Source organism: Hydractinia symbiolongicarpus, chromosome 11 (assembly GCF_029227915.1).
Source record: "Hydractinia symbiolongicarpus strain clone_291-10 chromosome 11, HSymV2.1, whole genome shotgun sequence".
NCBI lineage: Eukaryota > Metazoa > Cnidaria > Hydrozoa > Anthoathecata > Hydractiniidae > Hydractinia > Hydractinia symbiolongicarpus.
The window spans coordinates 22,651,611-22,670,697 of record NC_079885.1 but is presented as its reverse complement, the minus strand read 5'-3'; the positions used below and the strand labels follow the sequence as shown (position 1 = coordinate 22,670,697).

Below are 19,087 nucleotides of genomic sequence, written 5' to 3'. Positions count from 1 at the left end.
TAAAGCATAAAGATAAAAAGGAATTCAACAAAAAAATAAAGAAATTTTATGACAGTGATAGTACAGTGTATAGTACAGTGAATAGTATAGTATAGTATAGTATAGTATAGTGACAGTGTATAGTACAGTGTATGTAACATTACCCTCGGAAATAATTACTACAATAACTCTAACCTTTCTTCAATGACTAAAGGAGATGAAGTATAATAAATTTCACCAAGAAGAGCAGGTAATAATTTAATAATAATTTAAAAAGTCTAAATCATGTCCATGCTTTATTGTAATAATGGTACTTTACTTTACCTTTATGGCAATCGGGGTGTGATCCATCAATTCTTCTGGTTCCTAAAATCTCCTGACCATGTTTATCTACGCACCAGCATTGTTTACCATAATAAAGGTGTGTAAAACACTGCCTGCTTTTGTAGGTACCATCTTCATTGCACTCTGGTGTAAAAGTATCACCTTTCATCATAGAAGATTGAGAAAGTTTTCTTTCTTTTTGACATTGTGTTGGTCCTAAACATAGTAGGTTATTTAAGTTATATGAGCACATATTTATTTTGGCAGAAGACATTTAGTATAAATGCTTAATTATTTTGTCATTGTTCTAGCCTTTTTGTGAATTTATTAGCAAAAACCAAAACTGCAAATAAATATGAAAAACACACTATTGTGGTACTATCTTAGCTAAAACAGAATCATAAGAGCTTTAATTGAGTTAAAGATAGTATTATACATATCATATAACATCATGCGTTAAAAAAAAGTGAATGACCAACAGTTCTATTTATTCTAACACAGTTAAATTTTAAAATATGAATCATGTTTTAGTCAATCTTCTAAAGCAGTCACAACCTTACTTGGGTCCCATAGTCCCCTATGTTGGTCCCTGACTTACAAATCTATTTTATTTGCCCTGAACATTTATACTAAACTAATCCCATAAAAACCTATTCTTTTAACATTTAAGCTATTAAATCCTCCTTTAATTACCACTGATTATATCCACAAAACGTCACAAAAAAATTCAACAAAAACTAAAGAGCTTTACCTTTCGTGGTCTCTACTCCTGCAAGAATAATAGGAATTGGAGTTGTAGTCACAATAACAGCTGGCGTTGGTGTCGTTGTAGTGTGTCTGTAAAATGCAGTCCAATATTCTTCTGTTGCATTTTGTGTCCCCAATGTTTTACATTTTTCATCAGTTAAATTACCGTTGTTTCTTGCATTGTCAACTTTGGAGCCTATAACTTCCTGACCCTTACCATCCACACACCAACACCACTTTCCAAAATTTTTATGTTCATAGCATTGCATAGGCTTGTAGCTACCATCCGGAAGGCATTCAGGCTTGAACATGTCAAATGAAGTTGGGTTTGAGGCAATTTCACGATCACTTTGGCAATTTGTAAGAGGCTCTAAATGTAGGAAAACAATATTTTGAGGTGTTTAAAGAAAAGGAAACAAAGAAGGATAAATAAATAATGTTTGTTTGACTAAAAATCCAAAAAATTCTCACTGGGGTTAATTTCTTTCAATCTAACACTATTAACAGTAAAACTTTCAACAAAAAACTTACTTGCAGTTGTTTTAACTGGAATAGCTGTGGTAGGCAAAGTTGTAGTGACTTTGTTTGCATTTATCAAAGAACTAAGGTTTAGTGCACCTCCTTTGTACAAAGTACCGCTGCCAGAAACAAGCTTAGTTGAAGAGATTGATGGCTTTCCAGCTTTTAAATCAGATGCTGCATTCCTGTCAGCTTCCGCATAAACATTTTGCAATTCCTCTATAGTCATATTTTGATTACCAGGCATTTGCTTCTGAAAGTCGACTTTAGTGCCATTTTCAAATTGGTAGAGTGGAGGAGGCAGGTATACCTTATGAGGTGTAATTTCATCTGCATGATTTCCAGTATTTTCATTTTGTACTTTAGGTGGTGGTGGAGCTGGTGGAGGTGGCATAGGATACTCGTTGCCAGATCTTGATTGGTTAAATGTTACAGGATAAACAAAAGGACCTGTTTCCACTGGTGCCACAGTTTGCTGCTGCGTTTGTTGTATTGGCTTTTGAGTTGTAAATGTCAAAGACGTGCCTTGGTTCATATCAACTGGTCTTACATTAGTTGGTGTAGGTTTAATTTCACTTTCATTCTTTGCTGATAGTGTTATTGTTGTCTCATTCTGCCCAGTTTCAGCAAGCATAGAAGGTACTTCAGCAACACCATGAAATTCAGGTCTATAATATGGCTCTTGTGGCAATGCCGGCTTTTCATAAATTGCCTCTTGACCGTTGGGAGATGCTATTTCAACACTGACATCTTTACCAGCAGCAACTGGTACTGCATCACCTTGGATTGAAAGATTTCCACTATTAGCTTTGTTAATGTAAGCATTCTCTTTATTTCCAGCCTTTGGTTTTGTACTTGGCAGAACAGTATCAGGCTGAACGGAATTTGGATCAGCTACAATGGGTTGTACCTGTGTGGTCATAGCTTCAGGAATTTCGGATTGAGCAGACATAGGTTTTGCATAAACTGGAGTTTCTGTATTAACTTGTGGTAAAATGTCTGGTTGTGGTTTATCACCAAATGATGGAGCAGTGCTGACACCACTATCAGTAGTACTATTATCTTCAATTTTAACTTTATTTGTTGTGTAGTTAGTAGTCAAGCTGGGAACTGCAAGTTTTGCAGAGTTGTCTGCACTTGAAGTTGCATTTTCCAACAAGGCGTTGCCATTAGATACTGGTTGAAAACCTCCTGTATTCGCTTCACTGTAATACCCAATTAATGTATTCTCCACAGATCCATTTTTCATTTTGTTTTGTGCCGCACCTAATATCATCTCATGTTGCTTAAGAGCATCATATGTTTTTGTATTTTCTGGAGAAAAGTTAATTTCATTCGGCTGCATCTCACCTGACAGAATTTTCTGTGCTTCAGATGAGTCCATTGGAATGTCTTTCTCAGCATAACCTAGCCTATACTTGTTTTGATTGGCTATACCATAGAGAGCAGCTTGATTTGTAATATTGGTTTCATTGTTTGGACCTTTTGGCGTTGTTTCAACAAATTGGGGTGCTGTAGTTGGTGTGCTCATAGTGGATGTAGGTGTGGTTGTTTCCACTGGCAAATAAGGATTGTATGTTGTATCTGGTGAGACTGTTGTGGTCTCTAGAAGCCTTGATGTCGTTTCTGGAGCAAGTGTAGTTTCCACAACACTTGAGGTGGTTGTCTCATTGAAACTGTGTGTTGTTGTATCTGGAAGAGCAGTTGTTGTGACATATGCAGTTGTTGTTTCTAAAACTTCAGGTGTTGTCACATCAGGAGCGGGAGTTGTTGTGTCAGGCATAGGTGTTGTATCAGGTGCCAGTGTTGTTGTTGCATCAGGGACACCTGTTGTTGTTTCCGTAACACCTTGCATTTTCTCAGTTGCCCCTTGAGCGTTTTCCTCTTTTGGTAGGTAGGGGTTAAATGTTGGATGAGGTGATTCAGTCGTGGTTTGACTGTTTTCTTTATTCACATCTTTTTCATCAGGTAAATAAGGGTTTTTAGATTCTTCTGGAACTATTATATTGTTACTTCCATAGTTCTCAATTCTGTTGTAACTTAAGTCATTCGTATTTTGATTAGATTCTCCAGTATGATGATTTATATTCATGACTGAACCAATAAGTTCACCATTGTTCTCAGTATCTGTTTTATGTCCTGCAGTAATGCTGTGTGACTCTTGCTGCTGCTGTTGTATTGATGATATTGAAGTAGTAGCTGTGCCATTAGATGTGGTCTGAACAGTTTTCTCATCAGGAAGAGTAGTTTTCTGATTAGGTAGAGGGGTTGACTGTTCAGTAGGCAGATATGGGTTAACAGTTGGTGATTCTGTTGGTGTAGTAACTGGTTCCGCTATATCATGTTTACCAGAAATATCACCTGTGTTATTAGTTGTTACAGAATTTTCATTTGAAACCCCACTTAACAGATTTTGAGATCCTTGCTGTAGGCTTTGTATTTGAGGAACTAGTATAGAGGGTTGACTGTTGCTATTAGGATATGTTTCTGAAGGTTTTTCATTTGGTAATGCTTGAGTCATATTACTAATCCTTGTTATGTCATCATTAGCATTAGGTGGTTGGTTTTGCTTACTGTTAAGTCCATCTAATTTAGGTATAGTATTTATAACTTTTGCTGCTTCCTGAAGTTGATGAGTTATTTCATCATTTTGATTACCTGGGAGAGCATTTAAACCATATTTTCCAAGCTTGCCAAATAAATCATCTCCACCATAGTCAAATGTACCTCCAATAGGCATTGTGGTGGGACGTTGTGTAATAGGTTGGGTAGTAGGTGGCCTGGTTGTAGGTGGCCTGGTTGTAGGTGCCCTGGTTGTAGGTGGCCTAGTAGTGGGTAGCCTAGTAGTTGGTGGTCTGGTTGTAGGAGGTCTGGTTGTAGGAGGCCTTGAACCAGCAGGTACAGCTGTAGGACCAGGAGTTCCAGCAGGAGCAGTACCACTTGGCACTGCACCAGTTGGAGTTGGTCCTTGTGCAAATCCTTTAATAATTTGTCCAGGTTTTTCAACCTCTTGTATAATGTTATTCTCCTTATTAGTGTCACCTTTTGTTGCAATAACGCCACTATTAGCATCATCATTTTGTGAACCAGGTGAACTTGTAGTACTAGGTGAACCAGTAGGACCAAGTGAACCTGCAGAACCAGATGAACTGGCAGCTTCAGGAGCAGTATTACCAGTTGGACTGATGGCAGGTGCTGCACCAGTTGGATTTGGTTCTTGTGCAAACCCTTTAATAATTTGTCCAGGTTTACTAGCTTCTTGCACTATGCTATCCTCTTTATTAGTGCCATCCTTTGTTGCTACAACACCACTATTAGCAACATCATTTGGTAAAACTTGCAGATCAATATCTTCCTCTGGAACACTGGACCGTAATGATGGACGTACCATTCTTGGGTTACTAATATACTTTGCAGTCCCTATAAATATGTAAATAGCATTGTTTTAAAACTTCTTTCACAATATTTATAGTTATTTTTTATGTGAAACATGACACATTTAAAAATTTGTAAATGCTAGCAGTTTTACACATTTAACATACAATAGGAAATAATGTAATTTTGATCACAATAATCCTGCACCTAAGCCAGATATTTCTGATAGTTGAATAACGCTAAAATATGGTTCTATTTCAAATAATGATACACAATATGGCTTTACTGGAAAATGAAAACTTGCACATTTATGTGCAACTTTTCCAAATTAATTTTGGAATAGTCATTTTTTTCTTTTGTTTTCAATTAAATTGATTGTTTGGAAGGGCTAATTGATTGTAAGACATTATGATTGTAAGACATCACAGCCTTTTTTGTTCTTATAATTAGTTTCAAAAGGTTTATAAGAACACAACTGCAAAATCCAGCCTCATTTTGTTCTTATTTATGAATTTTTTTCTCAAATTTCACATAACTTAATGTTAAAACATCAGGTGTATTTGTTGCTAATGGAGCTCTTATTCGTTATCAAATGAGTGTTTTTACAAGGAGTTTATAACATTTTGTGCAGTTATTATGGTTGAGAAAAGAAGCAATACACCTTTACGATAATTCAATTGTACATGCGTTCTTACAGCTCTCCATCGCTTTACAATAGGAGGTAAAAAATATGTTTTTATAAGAGTTTGTTATAGACGAATGCGTGTTTTCTCCAGTTTTTTAACTTCCTTTGTATTAAGTTACTTTAAATTTACATGAAAAGTTAATAATAACAAGATACAACTTATGTGTACTTTTCATTAAAAACAAAATTTGAAAAAAAAAGTTATCACAAAAGAACGTGTTTTCTCCTTAATAAACTCTTATAAAAGTGTGTTGATGCAAAATGAGCTGCGATGGAGTGTTAGTTTTCCCGAACTATCGTAAAGGTGTATTACAAGAACACAATTGTTGTTAGCTTGAGAGATAAATACAAGATAATTTTACGCCCTAGATTGTTTATGTATTTTTGATGTTTGGTGAGGTCTCCAGTATGTAATAGGAAGACAAACAAGGAGCTACAGGAAAAGCAAACTGAAAGCAAATTTAAGGAAAATGAGCACTATTGATAATTACTGCAGGAAAAGGAACACTACAAAATCATGTATTGATAAATATCTAAAAATGTTTTAGTACTTACCTTCTAAACCATTTTCAACTTCTACAGGTTTGTTAAATAATACAACATTGTCACGCTTCATAGTTCTCTTATAACGGTGCAAAGATTTACGTTTTTCTAAAGAAAGACAAAAAGGTAATAAATATCTATAGTTAGCTTATGCTTATTGCAACACAAAATAAGTGATTATACTTACCAATGGGTATAGAGGAAAGAAATCCAAGAAGGCATACTGTCAGAATGAGTCTTGCTTCCGACAATATCATGTTTGTGTAAAAGAAGCTGTGAAAATATCAGCTTATACAAGTGATGTGTCCCTAAAAAAATGTTAATATCTCAGTAAATTGTTCTTTCGTAAGCAATATAAAATATATATTATTTTATTACCTCTTAGACACATTGTGTATAAATTTATACAATGTGAAAGAGTGAAGGAAAGGATTTTTTTTACAAAGTCTAATAAGAAATAAAATTGCCACTGTTCTGAATGTTAGCTCCACATGTTTTTGTTTATATTTTTTCGCTCGCTAAAGCAAACTCGACATTTAAAAGCGAGCAACGGCTTGAGCACTTTTTCAAAAGCTGCGGTAAAAATAGCGCGCGTTGTCTCTTTTTCTGCGTAATGTTCTAACCTCAGAAATTTCTAAATCACAACAGAGAACTAAGAGAGCAAGAAACGGGTTATTTTTTTTCATATACTTGTTTACTTCAATCAAAAGTGTTTGCAAATGAAATAATAATGACTCCTTTAACTAGTTCATTTTCATTTCTTAACCTAAAAGACTAAACCTATAAGCCTTCCTTTTCAGGGCGAGAGAGGAGGAGGCGATCGATCCGATGATGAAAAGAAGTACAACAAGAACGCAGAAGGCGGCAAGGAAGAGACAGTTAAAGAATTTACAGTACGTTTGTCAATAAATTGCCTGTTATTTCATTATATGCAACATTGTATTAAGCTGCGGAACGAAGAAATTTATGTAGAATTTCCCACAGTGATAAGCAGCGTCTAATACAGAGCTGTATAACGAACATCAGTGCTCTAATCTAACAACGCCGACGGAAAATCATCCATGGTGCTGCGGCATTCAAATACGAAGAAAACATATAGCTAGTAATTTTCCTTACCAATATAATTCACTTGCACAAGTTATCAGCTCAAATATAACATTTTTGAACTAAAACATCCTTTTACTTAAATATCAATTTAATTTCTAAATTTTTCCGGCGAAAATAAATATATTACTAAATATTATTTTTGTTCGAATGCCAGAAATTATTTTTTTCTTCAGGCTCGAATTTCCTCTCTTCATTAATTATTGAGAATTATTTTTGAGAACAATAATTTCAAAGAGCTCTTTTGATCTTTTGCTTGTTAGTTAAACAATTAGAGATCAAATAATGCTCAAAATGTTAAAAGAGTGGGCTGCACGCGGAGGAATGAACGTTCGAAATTATTCTCGCGAAATCGTAACTATATTAGGATTTTCTTGCTAAGTGCTATCCTTCGTGAAGATATTTTTTATTTGAATAATTTTATCCAATACACTTTAATGTTTTGTTTTGAAATATTTCCACATCCTGTGTAAACTTTTTCTAAGACCTATTTTAAATTTCTTGCGCGAGGTATTTGAGCTTACATATTTTTGTGATGCGCACGAGCAGTCAAGCGTTTAAACGATCATTAAATTCGGTACGCATGAGAATTTTTACTTCCAACCGTGTCGCTAGCTTATCTCCATGGCAATTAAACAGAAATTAAATTATATTTAAACTAAACGTACGCATTCGACATTTTAATTTATATACGAATCGAATATTATATGACCGTTACACAGCAAGCTCGGCCCCAGCACCATAAATCCAAAGCAAGTAGATCTAGGGATCAGGTTGGTGATACGTCTCTTTATAGGCGTGGAAAGGGCTGAGGAAAAATGATAAATATCTTGTTTATCATGGAAAGAAAAAAAGTTTTTAAAAGGATGAAGAATACCCCATGCAAAGACTTGCAAAGATGATGGTCAGGCAAATAATCTCAAAAATCTGTATAAATCGAAATTTCTTGTGTATATGTGTAAAATAAAATTTAAAACTCCTTAAAAAGTGAAAAAACACGCTTTCTCGGGGCAAGCAACTCCGCAGAGATAAAAGCACGGGAACGTAGCTGTTACCGGAATATAAAAGATAACGAGCAAATTTATTTGCAAAACTTTTTGTGGTATGGCAGGATCTATCTTTCAACAACCTTGTTGATAGGGCCATTTCTTGCTATTTTATTAACAGTCTTCGATATTGAAAAATCGAAGAAAACCTTGGAAAATATTTATCAGTGTCTGGCTTCTTTTTTGACTGTGGCCCTTGCGAATATGCGGTCAGGTTTCTAGAATCTCAAAATCCGTTCTAGCCAGGGTTTTTTTATTCAACGTTTCTCCCTACTAATCCTGTGCTGAAAACAAGTCCCGGGTACAATAAACATGAAAATATAAGATAGCTATAAGATTTTAAGTATTAGCAAATAAAAATGCAAAATGAGTTTTGTAGTGTATATTCATAAGCATATGCTTTATAAGAACGCCAGGCTTGAATTTTTGGTTAAAACCAATAGGTCAGTTGTTTAGAACACCTGAGAAATAAGAATAATGACCAGCCTAGTTAGAATTTTGGTATTCTTAAAAAAAGCATGTATTGAAAGTTCATGGTTTAACGTTGGAAATTTTATTAAAGAAATATAGGCACACGTTACATAGAGTAATAGAATACAGTTTATTCAAAACACAGTAAAAACTAATACATCACGTGGAATAATTTTATAAATCACAAATTAATCGTTGCAGAAAAGGATACCACTAACGTAGTGTGGTGGCATATGTCGAGTATGCGCCGATTTTTTCTTTTAAATAATGGTAGCCATAATAAAGAAAAAAGGTTATCCAGGGTTAACGTTCAAGTGCCGTATATCAAGCTACCTGAAATTTATGCGTAGGGACTAAGGCTATCTCTGTAGACTTGAAAACAAAGCCAGCGTTAACGTATCAACAAAGTCAACGAATACATCATATGTAAATCGAGTTATAAAGAATGCCCGCTGCACGTCAAACATTTTCCTAAACATCAATCTGCTTTTACAATACCTGCACGACAGCTGCAGTTATGAACATGTAAGTCTTAATAGATACACCTTGACACACGAAAACTACTACAGGATAGAAATAGCTAGACATATTGCATGAAAAAAATTTTGTGGTTAAGAGAAGCGTACCTTTAAGATTCCTGTGTTTTCTTAGATCGAATGTTGGCTTTTTTCCTGATTGTTGTTCAACTTTCCTGCTTCTAAGACGCGTGGAAGCCTGTTACGCGCGCATGCCCGCAGGTAGTTTGTTGAATCCCAGTGGAAGAATATTATATTTACAAAAACCTCCCTTAATATTATAAATGCAGTGTTAGCTTATATAAAGATTAAAACATAAAATCAAATTCGCTTTCTTTTCGCGCGTCGTTATAACCTGGTTAAAGCTCGCTTCTGGCATTCGAAGTTAGGCGTCTGTGGCGTAGTCAGCGGTTTATCGCTTTTCTGGAGCTCGATATGTTTGTAGCGTCGAACAGGGTGTGACTTAGGAACAGCCTCTTTTCGCATTAATTTCAATTGCCTTTCTTCTTCTAGTTCCTTTTCCTTTTGTATTCTCATTTTCTCCATTTCCATGAGACGATTTTGCTCGGACTTCCACTCCTCGAACTTTGCCCGTTCTTTGGCGCGAATATCTGAGTTCATGACAACTTGGTTCGGACTAGTCGGCGGTATTAGCCCAGTAAGCGGTTTAAACGGTTTATTTTTGACTACGTCAGCATTTTGAGCTTTAAATTGACGTTTAGCCCTCTCTTCTTCTGCTTCTGCTTCCAGCTATAACAGAACGCACTAACTGAATTAACACATTATCCGCAAATATAAGCTCCGCAAAATTTTAAAAATTAGTCAACCGCAAAATGTTTTATCTCGATTTTCTGTAGAACCTAAGCCATTGAGTTCTTCGTTGCTCGTTCACAAACATAATTCTGAAAGAGACAAAATACTAAATTTGCCTTCACTACTGAATCTCCGGCATCCGCAACAACAAAAAAAGATTTAGGGAAAATGTAGTCATTCGCAATAATACATTCCGCAAAGTGAAGCACATTTGGAGCACTCGTCGGCGAAAATGAATTGCGCAAAAAAAATTATCATCTGCACAATTAATGAGTGCTGTTTAGAAATACTTATAGGTTTACTGCTAAGCAACTTTCGTAGCCAACTATTGCTTATAAAAAATGTGAATATACTATAAAAACCTGCATTATATTACACCATAAAAACAAACAAACAAACAAACCTTCTGTTTCAGCTTTTGTTGATAAGCTGTCGATCCAACTGATATATGAAACGGTTGTGGTTCAGTTATAGGTTTAGTGGCCGGAGCAGGTAACACCTCAGGTGAAAACGAGGGCAGAGGACGTGCATGGAATTCGTGTAACTAAAATTATAACAACATCAAAGAATAAAACATCTGTACATCCATAGCAACTTAAGAGTACACTTTCAACAACAGTCAAAGAGCATTGTTAACAAAGGTAAAGGACACCAGCTGCGTTTCACTTTGCGCACATTTACACAGGGGGTGTAGATATTAGTTTCCAAACAAGAAAATTTATGAGTATCAATACTTTTTTTTCGCCTTCCATAATCTCCTTGATTTTTTCTTCTTTCTTTTGATAACGTTCTTTATCGCGACTTTCAAATGAAAATGGCTTCACCTCTGTTCGTTTTGGCTTATCCATTTTTGACGGCAGTGAAGTGTTTATTTTGGCTTTCCCGGTTGCTGTTTTCTAAAATTCAGGAAGAAGATATATTACATGAACACATTCGGCATATTCTAAGCTCCTGCTAACACCTGCTCCTTTTGAACGACTTACTTCTGCCGGCTTATTCACATCTTCTTTCTGCTTCCTATGATCCGTTCGCGAATCCAGTTCGAAGTGGAATGGTTTCACTTGTGTTGTCGATGCTTCAGGTACCTGCTTCACACCATACATTCCCTGCATCTCGACAATCTTAGGATTGAATTCAGTTGCTTTGAATTGGTAACTTCAAAAAAGAAGTCATTACTTGAAATGTAGGAGAACACGACAGTACTTTTAACCCAGGAAGGACGAATTTCTGACGTGAGTTAGGATTAATAAATTATTAACCCTAACTCATGATCACTCAATTTTGAGATATCAAAATAGAGGCCCATATAAAAAAAAATCAAGTCCACCACTGAGGTAGCCAGAAATCGGGTTAAAAGACGAAAAAATGTTAACAACTATCAGGGTTAGTACTTACCTTTTGACACTTTCAGCTTCTTTTATCTCTCGCTCTTCTGCACTTTCAACATTGGCAGGACGAGATCTGGTGCGAGTCATCAACAAGGGAGTTTTAGGCACAGTGACTTGAACTTTGTGACTTTTCTTTTTCTCGCCGTCTACGCTGCAATTATCTTCGTCTTTTCTTGGTTTCATTCTGAACCTAAAAAATAGCCAAAATAAAAAATAATAGAAAAGAAACTTAGTCAGCGTTTGGATAAGACTAAAGTGGAATTCCACATGGCAATATAAAGTGCAAATGTTGACATGTTTAATTTTTAAAAAAAAATTTAGTTTGGGAGTGGTCCAAGTGGTTTTGTGTTCGGTGATTCTCAAGCATGTGCACTGATCGAAAACCTATTTTAGGTGAATTTGTTTACAAGGAAATGCAACAACTTCAATAACACATTGAATTAATATGTTCAGTTACGTAAACCTAGCCAAAACCAAAATCCAAACTTGCCAGATTAAAATCAAGACTTTTTAAACGCAGATCACTTTGCTCAAACTTACTTATTACATTCTTAATGAGAATAAAGACAGCAGTTAACTACAGATCTACAATATACAAAAAAAGACTAAAAATGAGCTACACAAAGATGCTAAGTAATATAAATAAAAGCAATGAATCTAATTAATGGTAAATACCTCTCTGGTGTCTTTGTTTGAAAATTCATTGTAAACTGTGCCATTGACTCCCATTTCTGCTTCGGTGCAACTCCTTTGTCAGGCAGTACAAAATGAAATGGTTTTGGCTTAGTTGATTCCTTCTTACCTGCCTACAAAAAGTAAACATTACTATAGTAGTAAATTGTTGAATTTATAACACATCTTTTACACAATTGTAAAGATGATATTAACGATACTTCATTGCTTCTTAGTTTTACTTTGACATTGTTTATAATGTTAATAAAGAAACCCAACCAAATACAAGAATATTGTCATTAGATTAATGAAAAATAAGCATATGACTGGACACGTCAACACAGAACATGGTTTTAATTCCACCGGAATTAGGTGCTGCAAAATCCTGAACACAAATAGTAAAAAATAATGAATTACTGGAGGAGACGGTGGGTGTTTACGCAGTTGATTTTCAAAGGGCTTCTGGGAATCTCTTCGAGTATGCATTGTATGCTCTTTGACTCGAGTATCAGTCGCAAACTGGAATTCTTTGGGCTTTGTAATGTTAGTCATGCATCTTACAGGCATGTATGAACCTGCTTTGATGGCTTGTTTCATATTTTTATGATTACGTTTTAACTGCTCTTTAGTGTGGTTTTGAAGATCTCGAATTTTCTTTAATTGGATCGCTTCAGAGGACTGGCCACGCTTCTGACCTCTTTCCCTAAGTTTTCTGAAACAACACCAATATAAAAAATACATTAGCTGATATAACCTAACACAATATACTTGAAAAGAAAAAGGCATCAAAATTAAAGAAATTGCTAAAATTTGTCTTTATGGGGTAAAATTTTAAGTTCTGAAATTGCTGATAAATAAAAAATTGGTGCACAGTAGGGATATTGTAGAAGTGTGCTTAAATTTTAAAACTCCAATTTCATGTTTCGGCTTTTTCATTAAAAACAGCGGAACATATGTATCACTTTATTCTGTTTTTTTATTTATCTTATAAAGGTTTTATACAGTTTCCTTGGGGAAACTAGCCGAAACATAGCATTAAGTTAATTATTGGGAACATAAATGTTTAACCTTTGAATTCACATCAATGAATGATGTGCAGATTTCAGGGAATTCCATGAGTAAAACTACATGCATGCTGTTAATTGCACACGTAATTACAGTTTTAGAAAAAAAAATAATTTATATTGACATCAATCCTTCAGGGTTGGAATTTATTACTTTTTCCTCAAGATTGAGGTAAGACCAACAAAAATAATGTTTAAAAATATATTTGTTAAGGGTAAGTAAAGTTGAGAATTCTTTAAGCACTGCAACTTTTTATGCTTTAGTTACGCCCAACATTAGGTCAAATAATGTTGGGGGTAACTAAAACGTAAATAACTAATGTTCAAAAAATAATCTCAGGTAGTAAAAAAACCTGATATTTAATTAAATACATTTTAATGCTAATCTAAACTGTTTTAAATTATGCAGATAAATCTCAGAATTGATTTTTTAAATGGAACCTTGAACTCAAATGCTTAATGCATTGCGGCTCTAAAAAAAATCAATTTGTTACTTACGTGTTTTTGTTTTTTACCTTAGCAAAAAGAATGTTTAGCACATGCAAGGACTAACACGCCCAGGCAGTTGTTCAGTCACATGGAATTTCCTGAATTTTTGTCATAGCATTTGTCCCTCACTAAATTAACTAAGAGTTAAAAAAAAACAGGTTTAAAAATGTTTACTGATAAAAACGATTTGTCAAAACCATACCAACCTGACAAAGGAAGGGGTATTTGGCATTGTTGGCCCATAATCAAACTTTGGTTTCTTAGGAAACAACATAGATTCCTGAGACAATGTGGTCTTTCGCTTCTTTGTGTCGGAATAATTGATGCTTCTAAAAAAAAGTAATAAAACAGTTTACACAATTTTTTTACAAAGTAAAACAGCAGAGGCTTTCACATTTTAGATATCATCTTTTTCTATTATATAAAACTATAGCTTAGTTCTAAAAATGGCTTCAGCATCACGAAGCACAATCTTTCGACAGGATAGAATTTTTACATCATTACGTTTCTTACATTCACTGTGATGGAAATACTGCAAGCACATAATCTTAGTTTGTTATATTCTTACTTTTTGGCACTCTGTCGTGGCGGTTGTGAGCGTCTGATATTGGGAGCAGATTGTTTACGCGGATTACTAGGACTGCTCCAAGAACGTCTTATATTTGATTTTCTTGGTGGAACTTTAACTGGCTTAGTATCCTTTTCAACATCATCACTGCTTCCAGTTTGTTCCACACCCTCTTTATTGTTATTCTCCTTATTACTATCAGGGATCATTTTTTCTGACTCTTGCTTGTCTTCCGCAGGCTCTGGCATGTGAGAAACTCTCTCCTTCTTAATATTTAACACATGAACATTTTCCACAGACTGTGTATTAGGCATATTAGATTTTCTTTCCTGTTTAATTTTATCTGGTGGTAAAAGTACACCAGTGTCTTCTATTTTAACATTGTCTTCCTTATTACAATGGTTTTGTACTTCCATTGGTTCGTCACATTCCATCGCTTCCTCTTTATCCTCCATTTGCGCATGCTCTGATGCTGCCTCAGGACTTCCAGGCTTAGGCTCATCAAGATCATTATTTAAAGCAGCTGTTATGGCTGAAGTTGCATTTTTAAATCCATTATCACCCAATGCTTTTTCGTAGTACGGTACTAAGTCGATGTCAATGCCTCCTTCATCACCTTCTCGTTCATCTAAAAATTAATCTTCAAAGATATACTAGTTTAAAAAGTTTAAAGTTAGTTTACTACTCTTAAGTCCCATTTCTATAATAATACAGAGTGTGTGTGTCTGTGACAGGCAAAGTGGATGTGTTCGTTTTCCTTTGATGTAGCCAAAAATGTTATGTCTGATTTGTTAATCAACAAATTTAACGTTGCAACATCAATAACACTGATTTAACGTCAATACCTTAATTTAAATTAATAAAGCCATTACAGTGCATTTGAAACTTTGAGGCCAAATAACTTGGAAACGAGGATGTGACGTGAACCTGGGTCCCGAATCAATTACGGAATGGACAGGTTAATGACATCATCAAAAACCTTTGAACCCCAATCTCTGCAACCGTTTGACAAGAATACATGATCCTATACATTTTTTGATCAGTGTTTCAAGATCTATACGATGAAGGCATGGGGTATACAAATTTAATTGTTTTGGTGGGTCTTTGCTGACGTCAGAAAAAATTATAAACCCTATGATCCTATACATTATTTTCACCAGGGTTTTAACCTCTACACATTACAGACAAAGAATAAACAAATTTCATCAATTTTTTTAACATCAGCAAAACATCTATAACAACCTATTTTCTCATTTATAACCACTTGTGCTTAAATTAAATTTTTTTAAAAAAGTTAATAAATGTCGTGTTTTTTTCCCAGTGTTAAAATGAAATGTGTTTTTTCCTGCCTGTGTGTAATTAAATGTGTGTTGATGAGTGTTAAAATTCTTAACTGTTTTTTTCTTATTGTCGAAGAGAGGAAAAAATGTGTGAAAATGTGAATGTTTTCATTCATTTTTTTTTACATATAATTTAATTGTTGCCACCAGCTCTTGAGGGATCGGTTTTGTATTTGATACAATATGAACACCTGTGACTTTAAATAAACCTTCTGCATTGTCATTGGTTTTTTAAATAAATTTCATTTGAGACCTTATTTCAAAATTTAGAAGATGTTGTATTGTAATTTTGTACTACGTAATGATAGACTTTTTCAGAAATGTCTTTCCTTGTTTTACTCTAAATCTAAAAATCTAAAAACAACTTTAAACTATTCCAAACAAGCCATCTCCCAAAAGCTAACAAACAACAAACAAAACTTGAATAGATAAAAAATGACTCCCATTTTTACCATTGTTATAGATAATAGACAACCTAAGCAGAAAATATAACCCTGGGAACAAGTTTGGGAATAATAGCACTACAAACAAAATGACAGACCATTGCAGTAAGTGCAACGTGTGGCATGTGTCAACGTCTCTTTGTCCACTGTTTAAATTTAATTATATGGTATTTACCTATTATAAATTACTTCCTACAACAAACCAAGGTGATTTTGTAAATATATTTAGCACTTTTACACTACTTAAAGAACACTCACGGGACTGATAAGAGTGAAATAAACCAGAGAAAAAGTGCACGGGCAAATTTTCTAAAATAGATTTACGCGTGCTATGTGTAGCATGTGTGTTGTTTTCTTCATGGAATTCCCTGTAAGTGGATTTCTCGACAGGCCTTATCGACTAGTATATATAATAAGTGATAAGGATGCTGTGAGGCAAAACCATAGCAATCACTCAGCGAACAATTTAATTCGTAATTATTTTGGTTGTTTATCAAATATTAAGTGTCTATGCAACTCGTTAAAAAAGTATATTGATGGCAAAGAAAGCTGTTATTGAGGTAAAAAGAGACATAATTACAGTGCACTTCTTTATTTTTTGAAACATACCACCCATTTCTGACAATATATCAAAAACTAATTTTTGCATTTAGTTACTTTTAAATTCTGTTAACCTGGCCATAAAAAGAGACAACCCTAGTTGAGACTTTACCAAGAAAATTGTGTCAGATACAGTGCCTCCAAAATGCCTGTACCTAGAAAATTTCAACAAAGTTTGTTTATGGTCACAGATTTCTGTTTCTCTGATAAGGGTAAACACCTGAGTGTTTACCCTTATCAGAGAACTGTCTTGTAGTCCTTCCTAGAAACAATGGACATGGTATATACCTTTCCTAGAATTTAGTGAGGTAACCACATAAAATGTATATAAATCACTACTATAAATATAGCCTAGTTAACTAAGCTCTCTCAGAGAATATAAAATTCAGTTTCTCCCAAACGAAAGCTTAAAGGCAAACAAATGTCAGATTAAATCTATAAAACTAAAATCCACCTCATAGCAAACCCTGAATTACAATCAACCAATGAGCACAAAGACAGCGTGGTCACATCTTAATTTCTTAAATAATAGAAAAATTTTGTTTGTGTAAGTGAGGTCATTCAGGCTAAAAACTGAAGATTTCCTAATATTGATCATGCCAGCAATGAACAATAAAATTAACCAATCAAAAAGTGCGGTCAGTATCAAAATCTTTTGAGACCCAGCATAATTTTTCACACCTTAACTATTTGGATTTCCTGGTGGTAAGATAAATTATGCTGAGGTTTCCTGGCTACTAAAACCATTATCAAAAACCATTTTAGACTTTTCATCCATGAGTTCACGTTACAGCGCCTTAGCCAACTGAGCTATTACGCTTTCAGTAAAAGCATTAATTTGACGGCTTCTATATTATTCATTTGTGAAACTGGTTCAACGGCTGGCGAATTAATGCAAAATGATTTATTGATGCAAAATACAAAAGTTTTTTAGAATTTTTTTCGCGAAATGATTCCTCTTAACGAAATAAAGTTGTCGTGACTTTCAAGTTCTAAGAATAATCCTAATGAATTTCCCCATTATAACGATTTCATAAGAATTTCTGAGCTGTATTTTTGAGAAATGGCCAAAGGCTCTCAGAGGTATAGGAAATAAAAATTTCACATGCAGGTGCCTAATAGATAAATATAAAAAGTCAAAAGTATCATAGCCATGCATTATGCCAGGAACAGCTGTAAATCAATTTTTAGGATTTGTGAATTGATCCGTTAATAAATTAAAAATATATTGTTGCAGTGATGTGTAGTTGACATTGACATGCATTATGTTATGCGCAGCCCCTGCATTTTTTTTTTTTTTTTTTTTGGAAAACAGAAATTGTTTCCGAATTTGGGTAAAATAGCTTAAGACAGGGGTAAATTTTATTAGAACTCCAGTATAACTCCACCCCAGATGAGTTGCAAATGTTTACAAAGTTCCGTATAAGCGTGCACATCCTTACAGGCAATAAAAAAGGACCACATAAGAAAAATTGACTATTTCCTTAAATTGATATATTTAGGGAATAAAAGATCTTAAGGAGCTGGAATTGGTTTTTTCTTTTAACAATTATTTTTTCTTGTTAAGATAAGGTTTTAATTATTTCAAAAAGTAAGTTGCTTTTTTAACCTTCTTTCATCGTTGCGGTCTGTTTTTTATATTTCTTGCCCGTGTGCATGGTGTTAGCATGTCCATTGTTTTAGACGCAAACGAAAACAACTCCTCCAGATAGGTCAAAAGATTTTAATGCAGAAACACAAAGCTGGTGGAAAATGGAAAACTGAAATTGGATTCCATATTCTGAAACTATTTCCTATTTTTACAAAAAAAAAAAAATTCTGAACATGGAAATTGTTTCTCAAGAGGGAAACTATTTCCAAATCTGTACCTTATCCTGAAATGTTTATTAAATCTAAACCAGCTGGCTATCTTGTATCGCATCCGCAATACTAAATTTTTTTTAAAAAAGGATTTTTTAACTTACCAAACCATTTATCTGCATCTTCATCTACGTCCCCTTGTAAAAAGTCAATAAATTTGGGGGCATTAAATTCGTATTTCGAGTCAATTTCCTCGTCCATTTTGTTTTAGTGAAGTTGATCCGTTTCTGACTTTTCCAAACTTTGGCGGACAAGGGATGTTGACCAATAAGAAGCCAGCGATTTGTATTCGTTGAATTTGATTGGTCATGATTTTATCCAATTTGCCCAGTAAAGTAGGGACTAGGGTCCACGGTCCCCTAAAATCGAACGAACCCTCTTTGCGCTTAACACACGCGTACATACAAGATTTGATTTTCTTCGATTAAATTTTTTCAAATCAAAGCAAAAGGGTAAACCAACAAAAATCACTGCCATACGACGCTGAAATAACCACTGTATTTTCCATTTTCCAAACATTATAGTATTAAAAGAAAACATTC

The 19,087-nt window shown here is 34.5% G+C and overlaps 2 protein-coding genes across 3 annotated transcripts in view; both read right to left on the bottom strand.

Annotated features, from left to right (window-relative positions):
* Positions 1-7,449, bottom strand: part of LOC130614623 (uncharacterized) — a 41,773-nt gene extending 34,324 nt beyond the window's left edge. For both annotated transcript variants that reach the window (XM_057436057.1, XM_057436058.1), the window contains exons 1-6: positions 7,289-7,449; positions 6,360-6,480; positions 6,185-6,280; positions 1,582-4,989; positions 1,055-1,420; positions 304-519 (exon numbers count right to left, since the gene is read on the bottom strand). In XM_057436057.1, coding sequence (XP_057292040.1) covers positions 304-519; positions 1,055-1,420; positions 1,582-4,989; positions 6,185-6,280; positions 6,360-6,429 — 4,156 coding nt within the window. In that variant the 5' untranslated portion in view covers positions 6,430-6,480; positions 7,289-7,449. The remainder of the gene's footprint in view (positions 1-303; positions 520-1,054; positions 1,421-1,581; positions 4,990-6,184; positions 6,281-6,359; positions 6,481-7,288) is intronic.
* Positions 7,450-8,859: 1,410 nt separating this feature from the next.
* On the bottom strand, positions 8,860-18,844 carry LOC130614624 (targeting protein for Xklp2-A-like). Its single transcript, XM_057436059.1, has 10 exons — positions 18,650-18,844; positions 14,303-14,930; positions 13,941-14,063; positions 12,599-12,893; positions 12,185-12,315; positions 11,517-11,699; positions 11,105-11,276; positions 10,856-11,017; positions 10,525-10,665; positions 8,860-10,058 (listed from the first exon to the last, which is right to left on the bottom strand). The coding sequence occupies exons 1-10, from the start codon at positions 18,744-18,746 to the stop codon at positions 9,657-9,659; spliced, it is 2,334 nt and encodes a 777-aa protein (XP_057292042.1). The 5' UTR covers positions 18,747-18,844; the 3' UTR covers positions 8,860-9,656.
* Positions 18,845-19,087: the final 243 nt, after the last annotated feature.

Coding starts and splice junctions, on each gene's coding strand:
- LOC130614624 (XM_057436059.1), bottom strand. CDS start 18,746: ATGGACGAGGAAATTGACTCGAAATACGAATTTAATGCCCCCAAATTT. Junction 14,931..18,649: donor AGATGCAGATAAATGGTTTG/GTAAGTTAAAAA, acceptor ATTAATTTTTAG/ATGAACGAGAAGGTGATGAA. Junction 11,018..11,104: donor ATGTGAATAAGCCGGCAGAA/GTAAGTCGTTCA, acceptor CCTGAATTTTAG/AAAACAGCAACCGGGAAAGC.